We start from the raw sequence: 19144 nt of genomic DNA, 5'->3' as shown, positions 1-19144 counted from the left end.
CCTACACACACGTGGCGGGTGGTGATTGGAGGAGAAGGAAAAAAAAATGACCAATTAGGTGAAGAGAAGGTCAAGGGGGTGGGAAAAAAATAGGGTCCAAGTCATTATTGATTTATTTTGGTCATATTATTTAGACATAAATTGCGTTTCATGAAAAATAAAATATTTTTAACAGTTAGCATATGTGCGTCATGGAAAGTGTACTTTCTAACGGCTGATTTTTTGTGCGTCGTAAAAAGTGCAATATTTTTAATGGTTGACTTTTTGTGCGCTGTGAAATATTCAATATTTTTAACAGCTAGTGTATGTGTGTCGTGTATAGTTGATGTATTAACGGCATGCCATATGCACGTCATAGAAAGTTTTATTATTTACGGCTAACATCGCAAGCTGTAAAAAAATCATCATTATTAGCATTTACGACCTACTCAATAGACACGCCGTAGTTGAGAAATTATTTACGACATGCAAAAAAAGTAAGTCGTAAAAGTGAGAAACCACGGCTTGCATTTACTGTATGTCGTTAATGTGGAACCGTAAAAACTCTGTTTTGTTTTAGTGCCATCTCCTTCTCTGTCTGTCTCTCTTTCTCTCTATGTGCCTTTTGATGAACCCTAGCCTTCTACTTTCCTTTTAATTAGAAGCAGCCAAAGAGTTAAGGGTGTGTTTGGTAACGTTTACGTTTTCAGTTTATATTTATAAAAATTTTATAAACTGGTTTTTGTTTATTTTTTGTTTATTTTTAGAAAAACATAAACTACAAACACGTTTGGTAATTGACAAAATGTTTAAAAAAATTTAAAAATATAAAAAAGAGTGAGAAATGGCAAGTGGTAGCAAGTGGCGGCAGAAGACGGTGGTGAAAAGTGGTGACGGTGGGTGGTGGTGGTGGGTGGGTGGCTGACGGTGGCGGGTGGTGGGTGGTAGCGAGTGGGTAGTGGGTGGTAGTGGCAAGTGGGTGGCGGGTGGTGATGGGTGATGGTGGGTGGTGGGTGGTGATAGGTGATGGCGGGTGGGTGGTGGTGGCGGATAGGTGGCGAGTGGTGGTGGTGGGTGGGTGGGTGGGTGACAGTGGCGAGTGGTGGGTGGTAGCGAGTGGGTGGTAGTGGTGGCGATGGCGATGGCGGGTGGTGGGTAGCAGTGGCAGGTGGGTGGCGAATGGCGGGTGGTGGCGGGTGGGTGTGGGTGGTGATGGTGGGTGGGTGGGTGACGGCAGTGGGTGGTGGGTGGTAGCGAGTGGGTGGTGGTGGTGGCGGGTGGTGGCAAATGGCGGGTGGTGGTGGGTAGTGGCGAGTAGGTAGCAGGTGGTGGTGGGTGATGGGGGGTAGGTGGCGGGTGGTGGTGGTGGTGGGTGGGTGGGTGACGATGGTAAGTGGTAGATGGTAACGAGTGGGTGGTGGTGGTGGTGCTGGTGGTGGTAGAGATGGGTGGTGGGTGGTGGTGGCAGGTGGGTGGCGGGTGGGTGGTGGGTGATGGTGGTGGTGGTGCTGGTACTGGTGTTGGTAGGTGGTGGTGGCGGGTGGGTGGCAGATGGCTGCTGGTGGTGGTGGTGGTGGTGGGTGGGTGGGTGGTGGTGACAGGTGGTGGATGGTAGAAGCAGGTGGCTGGTGAGTGGTGGTGGCAAGTAGGTGGCGGGTGGTGAGTGGTGGCGGGTGGATAGCAGGTGGGTGGTGGGTGGTAGTAGTGGTGGTGGCGAGGGGTAGGTGGTGATGGCGAGTGGGTGGCAGGTGGGTGGTAGGTGGTAGTGGCAGATAGGTGGTGAGTAGTAGTGGTGGCGGTGGTGGGGGGTGGGTGGTGGGTGGTGGTGGCGGAAGACGGCGGTGGAAAATGGTGGTAGGTGGTGACTAGTGTTGGGTGGTAAAAAAAAAAAAAACTCAAAACTCAAAACTCAAAACGGAAACACATTTTTTGTGTTTTCATTTTTTGGCCAAATTTATAAACTGAAACCACTGATTTATAAATCAAAAATTTTACCAAACAAGTTTTTATTTGAGTTTTTAAAATTTTTGTAAATATAAACAGAAAACTGAAAACGTAAAAGTGTTACCAAACGACACCTAAATGTATTTTGAAATTTTTTTTAATTTTATAATTTATGTTTTGGTGTTGGAGCTTTTTTTTTAAAAAAAAAAAAAATAACTTGGGAATTGTATATCTTCTTTTTTTTTTAATAGATAGATATGTCTTCTTTTTTTTTTTGTGGTTTCTATTCGGGTATTTTTTTTTCAATTTATTTAAGATGGAGTTGTGGGTATCTTTTTTTTAAAATTTAATTTATCTGTGATTTTCATTTATTTTTAATTATTATTATTTAGGTAAGTTATGATGTGAGTTAGATATGTGATAGACATGTAAGTTTTATTGATTTAAAGTTTATTTAGATAAACTTTAAAGATTTTTTTTTAGTTTTTTAGTTTTTTTGGTTATGTTATAATGTAATATATAAAATATAGGTAGATATCTACAACTTTAAAAAAAAAATATTATCTGATTTTTTGGGGAAGAGAAAATGAATGCAAGTTTTAATATTTTTTTTTGAAAATTTGTGAGAGAGATTAGGAGGGAGAGATTATAAAATATTTTTGTTATTAAATAAATAAATTAGTCAGTAGTTTTTTTTAATCTATTTTGTAAATTAAAAATCAATAATTTAAAAAAATTGATTAATTTGTCCTATTAAGTGATTTAAAATTTTGATAGATATACATAAAAAAAAATACATAATTATATTATTAAATCATAATTCAAATTTAGATGTTATATCTTTTTGAGATCTATAGCTAAATTCTTATCTTTTTATTTTTTATTTTTGTGTGTAACCATAGTACATGGGAGAAATTGAAAAGGGTGTTGCAATAATTATGAGAGAAGTCAAAAGGGATTGTAGGTTGGGAGAAGTCAATAAATGTTGAGGTTTTTTTTTTTTAAATCAAAAAATTAGAAAATTAGGATTAGGAAATTGAAGCTCCCACAGGCCTTGGGGTTAAAAACCCCCTTTTGCTTAATATATAGTATATATATATATATATATATATAGATAAATAAATAGATATAGAACGATAGATAGATAGATATAGATATAGATAGATAGATAGATATAGATCGATAGATAGATAGATAGATAGATAGATAGATATAGATATGGCACATACCATTTATATGACACAAGGACCAAAGTATCGGGACAACTGCTGCAATTTGCTCTCATCTAAATTAAAGGGATTTAAAAAGTTAAAAAAAAAAGAACAAAAAATTATAATATTAAAAAATGTTCACTAAAAACGTATAGATTAAAAATTAAAAATTAATTATTGTAAACTCCATACTAAACAAGGTAATGTTTTCTATTAATTTGAAAATTAAAAAATTATTATTAATTTTTCCTCTGTTTTTTTTTCTCACAAAAAAAATAGCTACATTAATTATTTTCTTTTTCTTTTTTTTTTGTGGAAAGAGGTTTTGACCTGCGATTTTTCTAAAATGGGTGTTCTAGACGGAAAGGGTAGAGTTGGTTCAGACAATAAGAAAAAGTGCTTATGCAAGAGGCGCCTTCACTATAAGCAAGAATAGTCAGTTTTGCATAGGGTGCCTTCTTGTATAATAGCTTCAATACTGGTATGCATTAAGGGCTTAAGTGTGAGACGTATAAGAGGGGCTTTAGTGCGAAAATAGAAGAAATGGTTTACAGAGTGTCTTCTTACTTCACGACTTCAATACTTGTGAGAGAGGAGTAGGCTCAAGTGCGAGAGAGAAATGAGGGTTTGTAGGAAGTGTCTTCTTGGGTCACGACTTGAGTGTCCGTGCACATGAAAATGAGTGATAAGGGTCAGAGTGTGTCTCTTGGGGTCACGGTTTTAGTGCTCCGCACACAAAACCATAGCATATTAATAAAGAGAAATAGTTAGTGAAAAAATGTTTTTGGCTTCTTAAATACAAGAACAGAGAATTTATTATTGGTGATGAAATATTTTTGTCTTCCACAACATAACCCTATGAGACGAAAAATATATTCATTGTGCAATCAATCAGAATTTATTAGTGACTAAATATTTTCATCTCCCACAACTTATTCTTCCAAGACAAAAATATATTTGTTGCTCATTTAATAGAAAGATGAAACGGCATCATTTGCATGATAGAGTGTTTATTGGTGACGAAACATATTCGTCTTCCATAACTTCTCATTCCTAGACAAAAATATATTTGTCGCCTAATAAATGGAAATATGCAATGACATCGTTTAATAGATAGGGAATTTATTGGTGACAAATTACGTTCATCACAAAAAATATATATATTTTGTGACAAAAATGTTCGTCTCCAATGAGCTAAAATAATTCGCGCCAAAGCAAATAAAATTGGCGCCTAAATTTTGCAGATGAAATTTTTTTTCGTCTCCTATACGTTTGAGAAAAAATAAAACAAACGACAAAATTAATATTTTATCATCTTTGGGTTAAATTTTAAGACAAAAAATTTCGTCACCAAATTTTGTCACAATAGCCTAGATTTCTTGTATTTTGTTTCCTTGTTTAATTATTATTATTATTTTTTCATATTGTGGTGAGGGGTTTACTATGAGAAAGAATAATAGCTTTGCACAAAATGTCTTCTTGGATAATAATGTTTGCATGCACAAACGGCAAGAATAGAGGAGCTTTAGTGCGAAATAGAAGAGATGGTTTATAGAGATTATTTTCTTGAGTCACAGCTTCAATACTTGTGAGAGAGGAGACTCAAGTGCGAGATAGAAACGAGGGTTTGTAGAGGGTGTCTTTTCGGGTCACGACTTTAGTATTTGTGTGTGTGTGAAAGTAAGTGATTAAGGTGAGAGTGATCTCTTAGTTTCTGACGACATTTTAATAAAGAGAAATAATTAGGGATAAAATATTTTCGTCTCAAACTCATATGTTCGTTGCCTAATCAACAAAAATACAAAAACAACGTTGTGTGGGGATGGAGAATTTATTGGTGATGAAATATTTTCGTCTCCTTCAACTTAACCTTATGAGACGAAAATATATTCGTCGCACAATCACTCAAAATGCAACACGACACATGGAGAATTTATTAACGACGAAATATTTTCGTCTCCCAAAACATATCCTTCCGAGACAAAAATATATTTGTCGCCTAATTAACAGAAAGATAAAATGAGCATAAAGAGTTTATTGGTGACGAAATATTTTTGTCTCCCATAACTTATCCTTCCCAGCCAAAAAATATATTTGTCACCAAATAAATAAGAAAATGAAACGACATCGTCTAATAAGTTTCGAATTTATTGGTGACGAATTCCTTTTGTCGCAAAAAACTTTAAAATTTGTGACAAAAATGTTCGTCTCCAATGAGCTAAAATAATTGGCGCCAACAAGAAAAAAAAATGGAGCCTCTTTTTTTTCTGATGAATTTATTTTTTCATCTCCTACAGTTTTGAGAAGAATTAAAAGAAATGACAAAAGTAATATTTGGTCATGTTTGGGTTACATTCTAAAACGAAAATAAATTTTATCACCAAATTTTAAAAATTAATTATTGAAAACTCCATACTAAACAAGATAATGTTTTCTATTAATTTTGAAAATTACAAATTTTTTATTATTTGTTTCTCTGTATTTTTTCTCACAAAAAAATAGCTACATTAATTATCTTATCTTTTTTTTTTTTTTTTTGTGGAGAGAGGTTTTGACCTTTGATTTTTCTGAAATAGGTGTTCTAGACGGAAAGGGTAGAGTTGGTTCAGACAATGAGAAAAAGTGCTTGCGTACATAGAGTGCCTTATTGGATAATAGCTTCAATGTTGGCATGCACGAAGGGCTTAAGTGTGAGACAGAAGAGAGGGGCTTTTGTGCGAAATAGAATAAATGGTTTCTAGAGTGTCTTCTTGAGTCACGACTTCAATACTTGTGAGAGAGGAGTAGACTGAAGTGCGAGAGAGAAATGAGGGTTTGTAGAAAGTGTCTTCTTGGGTCATGACTTCAAGGTCCGTGTACATGAAAATGAGTGATAAGCGTTAGAGTGTATCTCTTGGGGTCACAGTTTCAATGCTTCGAAACACAAAACCATGGCATTTTAATAAAGAGAAATGATTAGCGATAAAATATTTTTGTATCCTTCAATACCATAACAAAGAATTTATTATTGGTGATGAAATATTTTTGTCTTCCACAACTTAACTTTATGAGATGAAAAATGTATTCGTCACGCAATCAATTAGAATTTATTAGTGACGAAATATTTTCGTCTCCCATAACTTATCATTTCCAGACAAAAATATATTTGTCGCCTAATAAATGGAAATATGCAACGACATCGTTTAATAGGTATGGAATTTATTGGCGACGAATTACGTTCGTCACAAAAAAAATTATATTTTGTGACAAAAAATGTTCGTCTCCAATGAGCTAAAATAATTCGCACCAATGCAAATGAAATTGGCACCTCATTTTTGCACACAAAATTTTGTTTTCGTCACCTATACTTTTGAGAAAAATTAAAACAAACGACAAAATTAATATTTCGTCATCTTTGGCTTAAATTTTAAGACAAAAAAAATTTGTCACCAAATTTTGTCACAATAGCCTAGATTTCTTGTATTTTTTATTGATTTTAAGCATTTGGTGACGAAATTTGGTTTTCCTCTCTAAAAATAATACATTTGGAGACGAAATTATTTCCTCTCTAATTTACAATGGTGACGACAAATTTTATCTCTAAAATGGCGCCAAATCTTCCACCAAATTTTCCAAGAGCGGGAAATTGTTTTGTGACGAAAAATAAAATTTAGAGACGAATAAAATTTTCGTCACCTATTGTTTTATTTGATTTTAAGCATTTGGTGACGAAATTTGGTTTTCGTCTCTAAAAATAGTACAATTGGAGGCGAAATCTTATTTTCATCATTAAAACATGTATATTTGGAGACGAACTATTTTTTCGTCACGCGTTTTTGTCACCATAGACCTTTTTTTGTTGTAGTGCCTTCTCCTTGGTTCAATTTACTTTAAGTAATTTACTTCTTGAGATTATGAGAACATGTTGCATTTGACTGATTCACTCTCTTTGGCATGCCTTTTTGCCCAACTAATTTTTGGAGTTTGTATTTAATGGCTTGAAAGCTCTATTATTGGCGTCATAAACAGCATGTTCAGCACTTCCCAGACTGACCACAGCTTGGCGCTGCTCCTTAGTATAGCACCAGCACCTCGGCAAGCCAAGAGGAGTATCGATCGACACTCACAATTGGGTCAAGCTCGACAAGTACCAAGAGGATGGCCATGGAAATCAAGGTATTGCCAACACAAGTGTTTAAATTAACCCACTGCTACACGGATTGAAAACATTCGTCGGCAAGTTATTCGGCAAAAATTACACGTAACATTTCTTATTTGGCACATTATTTGGTGTTCGGCATGGACATGTTACTCGTCAATACTGAGAACTCATAGGCAACTTCTCGGCAAAGCTCCAAAGCTACTTTGGTCATTTATTCGGCTTATATATTCGGCATATCAACTGCAAATTCACGACTTATTCGGCATTAGCATCTCGGAAATTCGGCTAACATTATTCGGCTCATTGATTACTCGGCAAGACTACTCGGCCACACACGGTAACATGCTCCATAGCATTGGACATCCTCGGCACAAAACTACAATTATTAACTGTTATTAACTTGCCTACCTCTTCGACAAAAATCTCATGCTTATTATCTCGGCATAGAACTAGCATCTCGGCTTGCCGAAATCAACATCTGAATATACGAGAGGATTCGCGTCAAATCAAGGAGTCCAAACCCACCAACCCGAGCAGCCAAGAAGTAACCAAAGTTCTCTGAAAATTGCGAAACGGACCACATTTTCTGAACATTAAAATTTTCAAAGTTGTCGAAATCAAGTTTTGATCATCCCAATGTGAAGTACTCATCGAGACGAATCCAACGCAACAAACCGCGTCAAAATCAGTGCTAAAACGAAGTCGTACGAGCTGATCAAAGTTTGCCCGAAAAATGAATTCTTTCGCTGGAGAAGACGACTCAGAAAGCTATAAAGAAATAATCTTGTGCTTCGCGGTTGCTTTACACCCTGTTGATCTGAGCCATTCGATCCATTTTGGCTACAATTACGCCATCAGGAGTCTGATCACAGCGATCCAATAGTCCTTTCTAGCTATTTGACGCATTCCGGATCCATCCATATAGTCAAAATTTGCAAATTCTGCTCCAAAAAAAAAATTGTCAATTTTATTCAAAAATTTAGCGCAATGGCTCACTTCGCATATCACCAAGCACTCTACTTTGTCTCGGCCTCATTCCAATTTCACCACGGCACCGACCAGGGACACGGAATCCGTTTCAAATTGTTATCGGCCTACTCGGCAATTTTAGCCCAAGTCAATTTTATTCCTTCCAAATAACCAATCTTATTCAAAAGCAATGGGGCAAGTATACATTGGACAAGAAACTCAACTTCAATAAATTGGCAACCATTGCCAACCAAGTTCTTAGCAAATGCCGACACACCACGACGTTACGAAAAATCGCCGACCAAAAGATCGGCACAATCATCGACCCAAGTGTAGCTGACCAACTTTTCAGCAAAATCACATTATATATGAAACGGACACCGATGTTTTGACACTAGTTACTCGGCAGTGCATCAACTTTACTCGGCAAGATCATTCGACACCATTATTAAGTCAACATTATGCATGATCATTATTCGGCCGTGCATCAACTTTATTCGGCTAAACAACATTATTTGTCAACTTTATGCATTGTCAAACTTTATGTAGCAACATTGGCCACAGTATTCGGCAACTTTATTCACCTAACGACATTATTTGGCAAAACAATTGCCCACTGGGACATCTTAGTCAATTTTCTACTCTCCAATTGGGGCACATCAGCCGATCATCATCTCGGCACCTTTCATATGCATGCATACTCGGCCAACTTGGTACAAACATTACAACATTTACTTGAGTTACACACTCTCGTTCCTTTTCACACCACTCCAAGCAAGTGCCAGTTTTGGGGCAATACATTACACACTTGGCAGTCGACCATTAGCACTTGGCAGTCGACAATTCACATTTGACAGTTAGTAGTTCGCATTTTGTTGTGCGCCATCATTTTACCGAAGCCGAATCTTCCCTGCAACATAGGGCAATCGGAATCTGCATTCCTTCCGACTAACACCTGTCATTCGAAAGCAATGGGGCAAGTCTACCTTGGACTAAACACAAACCGAGCAACTCGGCAATTAAATAGTTGGCCCAATATCTACTTGGCAATTCCTTACAAGCGAAACAATAGTATTGGTGATTAACACGTCCACCTTATTTGGTACAGGATGCATTATTCAAAGTCCTTGCCATATTGGCACTTGTTTGCCACTAAAAATCAGCAAAAGTCTCCGAGTACAGCGCAATCTTCGCACTCGGCATGGGGCGCCGTTAGCAAAGGCCTACACCCATGCCCGGGGGTTAGAATACTGCGGCCTACACCCATGCCCGGGGGTTAGAATACCGCGGCCTACACCCATGCCTGGGGGTTAGAATACCGCGGCTTACACCCTCGCCCGGGGGTCATAATATCGCAGTCCATTTTTGGGCTGATATATCTACCTTATTTAATCTGTCTTATTTGGTTCAGGTAATCATTTCCGTGCTCGGTATATAGAAATATTTCTAGCTCGGCACGAAAGTCCATATTTGGAAGCAATCTTTGCACCCGACAATATATTACACCCTTGCCCGGGGTTATAATACCGCGGCCCACACCCTTACCCGGGGGTTATAATACCGTGGCCTATCGTTATAGAGATAGTATTATTCACTGGGCTTTAGCTCACCTCTTTCCTCTATATACATATATTTGTACATAAATTCATACATACATGCATTCATCCAGCCATTCATTCATTTATGTTATTCATTTATCAAATGTATTTTTTGTCAAAAAACTTTACAGTTATTTGAACAGCGTAACTTGGCAAGGAAAAACTCTCATTCCTTCTATCGTAGACAATGAAAGTTTTGGGGCAATTGTGGGAGCCAGAAAATTATAGGTACTAGCTTATTGGGCCTAACCCAAACAAGGCCTACCAAGGGCCCAACTATTGGGCTTATTCGGCCCACCCCCGTCTATAAAAGGAAGGCACTTCATGGCATATGGCAGGTAATCTCTCTCCCCCACATAGCACACAAACACTCTTGATTTCTATACATTCATTCTTCTAATAAAAAGGGCTAACTTTAGCATCGGAGTGTCTCCGGCCGGCAACCCCGGTTGGGTGGCGCCGATCATGTTCGTCTTTGCAGATCTACAGCGATGAACCTCTTCTCTTCGTTGGATCTCTACAACATCCATGTGAGAGGATATTTTATAGTCTCACAGTATGCAAATAGGTCCCTACTTCTCATTTTAATTGAAGGAAGAGAGGTCTATCAACGTTAAAGTAGATAACCAATTGGGTTAGTTGAGTTGATTAGTCATGTACATTGTCAATTGAATTTTAAGTGATTAATTATTGCCATAGATAAAAATTAATTACTTGCTTTCTTTCATAGCACTTTTATTTAGTTGTTTATTTCTTTCTTATTATCGGTTCTTTCTTATATTAGTTGTTGGTATTATTATTACAAAAATAATAATATTAAATTAGATAATTAATTTTATTAAAAAATTCAACAAGACAAATGGTAAGTCTATATGGTTAAGATTTGTTTGTCGAAGCGAGAAATCTGGTGTTGTAAGAGAAGGGGTATTGGGTCAAAATAATAAACAAGTTGAGTTAATGTTGAAATAATTCTGACACAAATCTAAAATAACACAACCCAACATGATACCATGCCCACCCTTAATGGATAAAATGTTTGAATTAATGGTCATGGACAAAATTTTCAGAGCATTTTCTTATGCTGAAGCACTCTTTATTGCATAATAAGGGACACCAAAATACAATCAGTTTAGAGCTGTAATCTAAATTGGAACTTTCACCAGTCTCCTATTTTTCTTTATTCAAACCATGCAAGTGAATTTATCTTTATTTCAAATTATTTATTTGAATTTTTGAAAAGTTAAGTCAAAATTTCAACCTAATCATATTGGTGGGAAAAGGAACTTTCATCCCCAAATTTGTTTAGTATTTTTAAAATTACAAGGTAGAAAGACTTGAGCATCATAGAGAAAAGCGTATGCTCTCAAAATTACAAGAGGTCACAACCTATATCAACATCACAAATCTTAGTTGGTTAGGATACCAAATTCAAAACAAGAAAAACAGTAAGAAAGAATCTAAAAAACCAGCAAAAAAAAATCATACTCTCTCCAAAAATTCACTAGTATTGTAAAGGAAGTCTTCAATGGTGACAATCACAATTCAGATTTTGCCTTTACCCATGAAGCTATTCACTTTCACTAATTTGATTATATTCTCCCAATCGATTTTCTCCTTATCAAATGTGCCTATTCCTGCTTAACCACAGAGACCACGTGATGGTGGAAAATAGTCTCCCAAATTAATTTTGTCAGATCACAGTACAGGAAATGAGGATTTTGGCAGAGTTTTTTAACGACGCTTTTTTAACGTCATTTTTCTTAATATTTAGCGGCGTTTTAAAAACGTCGCATATTTCTTCAACTAAAACCGGCACTGTTCTGTAATAGAAACGCCTCCAAATACGGTAGGCCTCACGCTCCGATTTTGAATGTGGGATAATTGTTAAAGCCTTTGTAAACCCTAATTTTGAATCCTCACGGCTTCAAATCTCGCCTCTCTCTCAACCCTCTCTAAACCCTTATCATTCTCACGATGTTGCTCCAGAGCGGTGTCATCCTTCAGAGCGATTTCGATTTCGAAGCTCCACCGCCACCACCGGCGAGGTAGCGAGCACAATCGGCGACCGATTTCGATTTCGAATCTCCAGAGCGGCGTCTAGATCTCTCTCTTCATCTTTGAGATTCAGAGATTCAGATCGGTCTCAGTGATTTCATCTCAGAGCTATTTCGATTTTGAAGTTCTCTCTGTCGATTTCCAAACTCCAGCGAGGTATCGATTTCTCTCTCTCTCTCTCTCTCTCTCTCTCAAGCTCTTCCTTCCTGTCTCTCTCGATTTGGTATTTATTTGCTTGGAAACCTGTTCAATTTCTTCTTTTGTTTGCTTTGTCATTCTTCCTCACTATGTTGTTTTTTGCTTTGAGAAAATGCCAAATGTGATTGTGATTATGACATTTGTTGGATTTGAGATCATTGACACTCGTATGGTTAAAATCTGGCTGGTAGCTTAGCCAAACGCTGGTAATTTGTTGCAGGAAGATTAGATTTCTGATAACTAGTTGAATTTCAGTTGTGCAGTTAGCATTATTAAACTGAATTTATCTTCTTATTGAGTCAATGGCCTGTTCTGAATAATCTTTTTTGACTCATTCTGTATTCTGTTATCATTTTCATTTTTCATTTTGCCTTAATTGCCTACTTTAATGTCTGGACTTTTACTAGTAAATGCAAAAAATCATCTACCACTCTTTCAAATATTGTTAGGTATTTGACATCTCAACTCTACAAATAGAAATAGAACAAATACAGGTGCTGCATACTACATACTCATCAAGTGTGCAACTTATCCCATTGCCTAGTTTAATTGAAGCACTTGAGGAATTGGATTTAAACAATGCAACTGGAGGCCTTTAAACAATGAATGTTTTATATTAGAATAACTCATAAAATAATCATTATTCAGAACGGAGGGAGGAGTGAGCTAGGGTTGACATGTCCTCATATTAGAATGACTGATGGGAATTTATTTTGGTTTGTAGCATTTTTCCCCCTCTTTCCTTATGACCTGCTACTGGCTAGGGCCTTGTTTGATGAACATTCCCCAAATTTTTGTATCCATGTTGGGTTTAGCAATGCAATGTAAATAAGGTCAGCAGTTAGACAGTAAAAAGCTGTCTAGATGGAGAACTCCACATATATGTTGCCTAAACATGTAAACATCATATTAAGGCTCTGTTTTTTCGACTAAAAAAGCCACTATTTGGCTATTTAAGCCCAAAAAAAAAAAGTTTGTTTTTCGGCTTAAAAAGCTAACAATTGAAAAGAAAGAAGCAACTAAGAGACTTTTCTACTTCAGCAACGCTTCAGGTAAGTTGTCCTTACATGCAGAATTCAATGTGTCATCTTTTCTACTTCAGGACTTTGCAATTATTTACGATAGATTCTTATTTCAGGGAATTGACATTAAAGAAATGCTTGTTGGTGCATCATTGATGGATGAGGCAAATAGGACCACCGTGGTAAAGATTTATTATTCATTCTCTTATTATTATTACTATTATTTTTAAGTCATTGTTGTCTTCTGATAGTAGTTTTGTTACTTGAGTAGCCCAACTATTCTCGTCTTCTCAAGCAACTGAATAATGGACTTTCTACAATTGTGGGAAATGCATTTTCATCTTCTTCACTTTCTTCATCTTCTCATTCTTCTCCTCCATATTTCTTTTTTCTGGCCTTGCAAGGATGGTCCATCTCTTTCTCGCTATACAAAGGTATTGTTATATGTTGAGGTGTGTGTCCCCCACAATAGTTGTGTACCTTTTGTGTGGTCCATTGAAATTAAATATTATATACAAAAAAAATAGGCGAGGATTTGGTGTATTTGCAAAGGTTATTTTTCTTGCATAGTCAACAAAATGGGAGTGGGTGGAGATGTTCATTGGTGTAAACTAATCATGAGGGGGAAATTAAAGTTAAAAATTGGTTGGTTCTGTTTTAAAAAATGATTAATCAAATCAGTTTGGATTTACTTATTCATTATGAGAAAGCTGTTCCATTAGACCATTATCAAAATTGCACAACCCACTCAAATCTTTCACTGAACGAGTCTTGTTTTTTTGTTTTATTCAGAATCTCAGATCCTATGATAACTTGGTCTTTTTTTATTTTGACAAATTGGATTCATTGTATTACTGGGAAAATTAGTGGGGCGTAATGCATTTTTGCAAATTTTATGTCATTCCTAGATAGTTGGCCCTTGTTTCTGAGTCGTTCCTGTAATTGAATGATGAAATTCTGGAAGTTTCATATCTTGCAAAGCCATAAGATATGTATCTGGTTCAAAATGCAAAGTTTAGTTTGCTTATCCCTCCATGGCTTCTGGTTAGTTCAAGTGTTCTTTGCATAGTTTTTGTAGTACTTGGACTCTAGGTATTAAAGGCACTGTTATGCACATTCCCCTAGTGTTAGTATTCTTTTTCATATATGAATTGTAGAGACTGTTAGTCACAGATGCATCTACAAAATTTTGGGATGATGCTCTTCAATCTTTTTGTTCATTTAACGTTCTAAATTATACATTCTGTTTTTAAGCTTATATTGACTATCTTATGCATTTGATATGCTTTGCAGTCATGCAATTCTTAGGTATCTTGCTTGTGCATTTCCTGGAGTAGTTGATCACTGGTGAGAATTGTTGCTTCTTTTTTGCAATTAGTTTGCCTATAAAGACCTGTGTTATATCAGTACTTCATATTGTGTTAGATACCAATTTCAGACACGAGACAACATGGCATGGGTGTATGTACACATACCCTACAGTTTTGTCTGTCAAGACTTAGGGAGCACATTCTTGGTTTCCTCAGATTCCTTACAGTATGTTAACTCAATTTTAAAATGAGGGAAGACACCTACTTCCTGTAGTTAAGCTTGGTGGTGTTCATACCCTTGAATCTGGTTCAAGTTTTTCTAGGAGCTCGGAACTATATTAATTTGAAACTTAGCTAAACAGTAACCTCCTATAACTTGCCCATTTTTGAAAACTGAAGTTTCCATATATGATATCCTGTCTCGTGAACACTTCAGCTTCCCAGGGTATAGGAGAACCAAACAGGACAAGTTCAACAATTTTGCCATGTTTCTATCCTAAAATTTTGAGGTTTGATAAATATGAGATGTGATGTTCACTTAACATACTTTTCATTTTTTTACAAAATGCATGTCTATTTCACCTGTGGGGTATTCATTGCGCATCCCAAAGCTGTTATGTACTTGTGTCTCATATTTGATTCTAATATTTATATTCTGCAGCCTGGTTCTTAACAATGTTTTCTGTTCATTCTTAAAGGTGTCTGATCTATTCAAAAGGTCAAAGATTGAATCAGTGTTGGATTGGCATCACTCTAATTTACGCTGTGGTGCAGGTATTTTATTCCCAATGTTTTGGTATAGTAATTTTTCACCCTTTTATTTATATTTTCTAAGGTCTATGTCGTTTTTGATTGATCTTTCCTTTTCAGCTACTTATGTTCTAAATACTACGCTTGCACCTGTGCTTGGCCTTCAATTGAATCCACAAGCTGCTGCTGAAGGTGAAAAACTATTGTTTGCATCACTTGCAAAGATTGAATCTTTTTGGTTGAAGGGGAATGGTCGGTTTTTGCTAGGAAGCTCTCAGTAGTTCGAGTGGAGGTATAATTATTCTCTCACATCAATTAAAAGTCTTTTATTTTGCCATCTTGAGATTGAAAATCCACAAAAGCTTCATGAAGTTTGAAAAAGCAAGTTTTGCAATGTATCTTGTTAATATTAATTAACCTTTAGCTTTTTGTGTGCTCAAAGCCTTGGAAACCTGCCTTTTCCAATAACATATTTATTTTTAAGTTATTATTATTGTATTACTATTTAGTAATACAACCTTGCTTTGGACTAATTGCTAATAGATAGGGAATCTTGATTAGAATAATTATGGTTGGTAATGACTAGGTTCTGAGCTGAGCCTATTGAAACTCCATGGCCAACAACTATATAGACATCGTTTTGGTTATCTTGTCTATTACACTGAAAAAAATTGTGTATATGTGTATTTGTCATTGTGGCCTTAGGTCGTGTCCGGCACTTGCTCAAAATTTTACTCAAATTTGAGTAAAAACTTTATTTGATATGAACTACTCTAATGGACCTAATGCCAAGACGAACATTCCCAATTCCTTCCAAACTTTGTCTAACTTTGCCACAAACCTCTGTATCATCTTCGTTGCGGCATCTAGAACACCGGGGCCCTCCCAAGGATGGGCCACCCACCTTGCAAATTTTGTTGTTATTTTGCTTAAATTGTGTGGATTTTGTACCAAGTGTTGTTTCGCTGATGCGATTTTAGACTAGTTCGAATTATGATTTTTTTGTTATTTTGTTATTTTGCCAAGAAAATAAAAAAAGAAAAGAGAGAATGGAAATATCATAATCATCATGTAGACTTGTAGTGATATTCATTAATAATGAAACTTGTAAATCTAAATATAGTTTATTTTATTTTTTGGGAGTGAATTCCAGTGTTTGTTGATTATAATATTTTTATTTTTATAGTTGAATTTCGGTGAACTGAAAATCGTGTTAATTGCGTATAGGTATTGCTTGTTTTAATTTCTTTCATATTTGGAATTGAACTTAACTAAAGTGCACTGCTGTGTAAATCTGTTGAATCATGGATTTCGAATTAAATCTTTTGGTTTGATTTAAATATCTTGAATATTCTGAGATTTTGGTTTTTTTTTTTTTTTTTTTGAACTTTCTCAAGTCAGCGGATGTTGATTTTGTCTGGCAATAGTGGCTAGAAGGTATGAAACTGTTATATACGGGATGATATAGTATATCACAGCAAGAGGGGGGGTGTTATTCAACAGAGTTACTGGTTTGTTAGATTTCTTTTGTTTGTTTCTTTGTGTAGATCATACTGCCACTGTGCCATGTTAGGCTTCTTTCTTAGTCTATTGACATATTTGTGGAAGAAAAAGGGTAAACCACAAAAAAATAAAAATGCACTTAGTTTATGAATTATGATTGTTTGTCTTAGGTTTCTTCACCAATTCTCATTGTCAAGGGAGCAGGGTTTTATGCTTGGACACACAAAAGCTGGAGAGTTCGAGAAGAGTTTGCACGTACAGTCACATCAGCAATTGGTCTTTTTGCATCTACTGAGCTCCCTCTTCAGCGTGCTATTCTTCCTCCTGTATGGTCATTTATTATGTTTTGACTGTAGAATAGATACCTTACTTATTCTACATTAAAAAGAGAGAGAAACTTACTAGGTTTTTTTGAATTATCAGATTTTGCAAATGTTGAATGATCCAAATCTTGTTCCCTCCTCAGGAGATGTATACTCGGGCTGGGCCGCAGTTTCGTGATGAACTTCAGCGTCATCATCTTCCCACATCACTGGTGAGATAAAACCTGCTAACCTTAATCCCAAAAGGAGCAGTCCAAAAGCCAAGAATTCCACTCGGGAGGTGTCTCTGTTTGGAGGTTTATGTGCTTCAATTTAAAACTTCACAAATATTTTGGTGGTTGTTGACAAATTTATGAATTCATATGAAAAGGTCTTTCTCCAGATCTTATATTTTGTTATTGCCCATTCCTACTTGGTAAGATGCATTGCATTACTGTATGCATCCAGTACTTAAATATCTAAGACTATTTTTACTAGTTATAACTTTAAATCTCCTAGAGCTACCATACAACTTAAGTCTCTTATTGAATGATAGGTTGTGGATTCGCTTAGTAGTCATCCCATTGTTCAGCCAATGCCACACCAGCAACAATCTCATACATTTTCATCTCAAGAGGTGAACAATCATTTAATCAAAGCCTTTTTGACAATACAAGACCTTATTAATTAAAATACTTGTTCTTATTAAATGTAGGTTCACCTTTCAAAGAAAGAGAAGAACAAGAACAAGAACAAGAAGAACTAACAAGGTAAAAGTACCTACATCACAAGTTTTTAATTTCTGAACTTTCTAAATCGATTGGATCTGTTGCTGCCTATGCTTTCGAACTAGATGGGATTACTTACTCATGCTGAAAATTGACTCTTGGAGATGAAATAATATCGTTATATGCAGAATTGTGAATCTGGAATAAAAACTGATTAATTAGAACTGCTGCTAGAAATGATACTTTTGGACTGTTTGTTTCTCTTCTGATGGTGAATCACAGGTAGTATGAACTTGCTGATATTGGCTTGTTTTAAAATGGTAAAAGATTTGCATAGTGCTTATTCTTCCTATTTTGGGACTCTTTTTTTGCTCCTTCACTCTGATTTTTCCTCCTTTTTTTTATTATTTATTTTTTAAAATTTATTGTACTGATTGCTGCTATGAACCTGGTAAACCTTTTATTACTAGATTCATTTTGAATTGTTGTGCTGTCATTTTCTTTCTTCATGTGAGCATGTGGTAGAAGATTTTTTTATCTGCATTTTGGTTATTATATATAGTCAATTGAATTTGGTGGTTGCTTGGATGATTTTCATCATCTAGTTCCTAATTATTTTTTTACTGTGTAACGGTCCTCTTGGAAATGATGACCATTCCTTGGCGAGAGATTGTCATGACCATGTTAAAATGGCAATAGTGTATGACAGTGTGATTTATTCGTTGGCAAGAGATTGTCATGACGATGACTATTCCTTGGCAAGAGATTGTCATGACGATGACTATTCCTTGGCAAGAGATTGTCATGACCATATTATGCCAGTGATTACAGGGTTTTTGGAGTTAAAATTGAACTTTTGCATGAATAGAGTCAGTTTTTCATTAAATTTTCAACGAACTACCTTCCAGTGTGATCTAGCATCTTGTGTCTGTATGATTGACTTGGTAAACATCATGTTTACACTGCGCTTGAACCTTACAGGTGATTGCTTTTACTGATGAGGAGGGAGTGAGATTTCAATCTAGTTTCTTACTAATTGGTTGTAACGCTGCTTGTTCTAAGTAAACTGGCAAGTAGACTTTGTTCAGTGGTCTGACAGTGCAAAATGTTCTAAAAGAGAACTCTATAGAAATTTCCGAGGAAAGCTTCTTTGAGCTAAAGTATGATCCGGAGTCTGTTTGGGGTTATATCGAGGTATTCAGTCCATGTTGAATATCCTGTGGTTATTCAAGCTACACAACTTTCTCCGTTTGGTTTCAATTTGGGAATGTTTGTTAAAAAAATTTCAAAAAAAATTAAACACTAGTTTGGTTGGGGAAAAAAATGAAAATATCTTAAACACTCGTCATTTTCATATGTTTTTTCTCTTTTGTACTAACGTTATATTGTAACTTCTAGGCAGTTCATATTAATATTTGGAAGAGTATTGTAATA

At 35.9% G+C, this 19144-nt stretch overlaps 1 protein-coding gene across 50 annotated transcripts; it reads left to right on the top strand.

The window, feature by feature from the left end:
- The first annotated feature begins 11675 nt into the window (after positions 1-11675).
- LOC114265079 (uncharacterized) lies at positions 11676-19144 on the top strand. Of its 50 annotated transcripts, none has more exons than XR_014361237.1 (11): positions 11676-12053; positions 13234-13299; positions 14411-14464; positions 15126-15201; positions 15298-15469; positions 16575-16614; positions 16851-17006; positions 17147-17418; positions 17539-17619; positions 17698-17752; positions 18692-19144. XR_014361237.1 is itself a non-coding variant. In XM_082915020.1 (11 exons), exons 7-10 carry the CDS (start codon positions 16891-16893, stop codon positions 17746-17748), a joined length of 300 nt encoding a protein of 99 aa, XP_082771146.1. In that variant the 5' UTR covers positions 11711-12053; positions 13234-13299; positions 14411-14464; positions 15126-15201; positions 15298-15469; positions 16575-16614; positions 16885-16890; the 3' UTR covers positions 17749-17752; positions 18692-19144. The 50 variants fall into 50 exon arrangements, 22 of the variants coding, with proteins under 22 accessions (XP_082771146.1, XP_082771133.1, XP_082771132.1 ...); XR_014361255.1 differs by having other exon boundaries at positions 11711-12053; positions 16885-17006; positions 17104-17418; XR_014361246.1 differs by having other exon boundaries at positions 11711-12053; positions 16878-17006; positions 17147-17299.

Source organism: Camellia sinensis, chromosome 2 (assembly GCF_055761805.1).
Source record: "Camellia sinensis isolate YWXY chromosome 2, ASM5576180v1, whole genome shotgun sequence".
In the NCBI taxonomy this organism is placed as follows: Eukaryota; Viridiplantae; Streptophyta; class Magnoliopsida; order Ericales; family Theaceae; genus Camellia; species Camellia sinensis.
This window is presented reverse-complemented; position numbering and strand designations above follow the sequence as displayed.

Bases quoted from the DNA above. Each gene is read 5' to 3' on its own strand.
- LOC114265079 (XM_082915000.1), top strand. From the start codon at position 16,834: ATGATTGTTTGTCTTAGGTTTCTTCACCAATTCTCATTGTCAAGGGAG. The intron at 17,007-17,146 runs GTATGGTCATTT...TTCCCTCCTCAG, and splicing joins AGCGTGCTATTCTTCCTCCT to GAGATGTATACTCGGGCTGG. The intron at 17,620-17,697 runs GTGAACAATCAT...TATTAAATGTAG, and splicing joins ATACATTTTCATCTCAAGAG to GTTCACCTTTCAAAGAAAGA.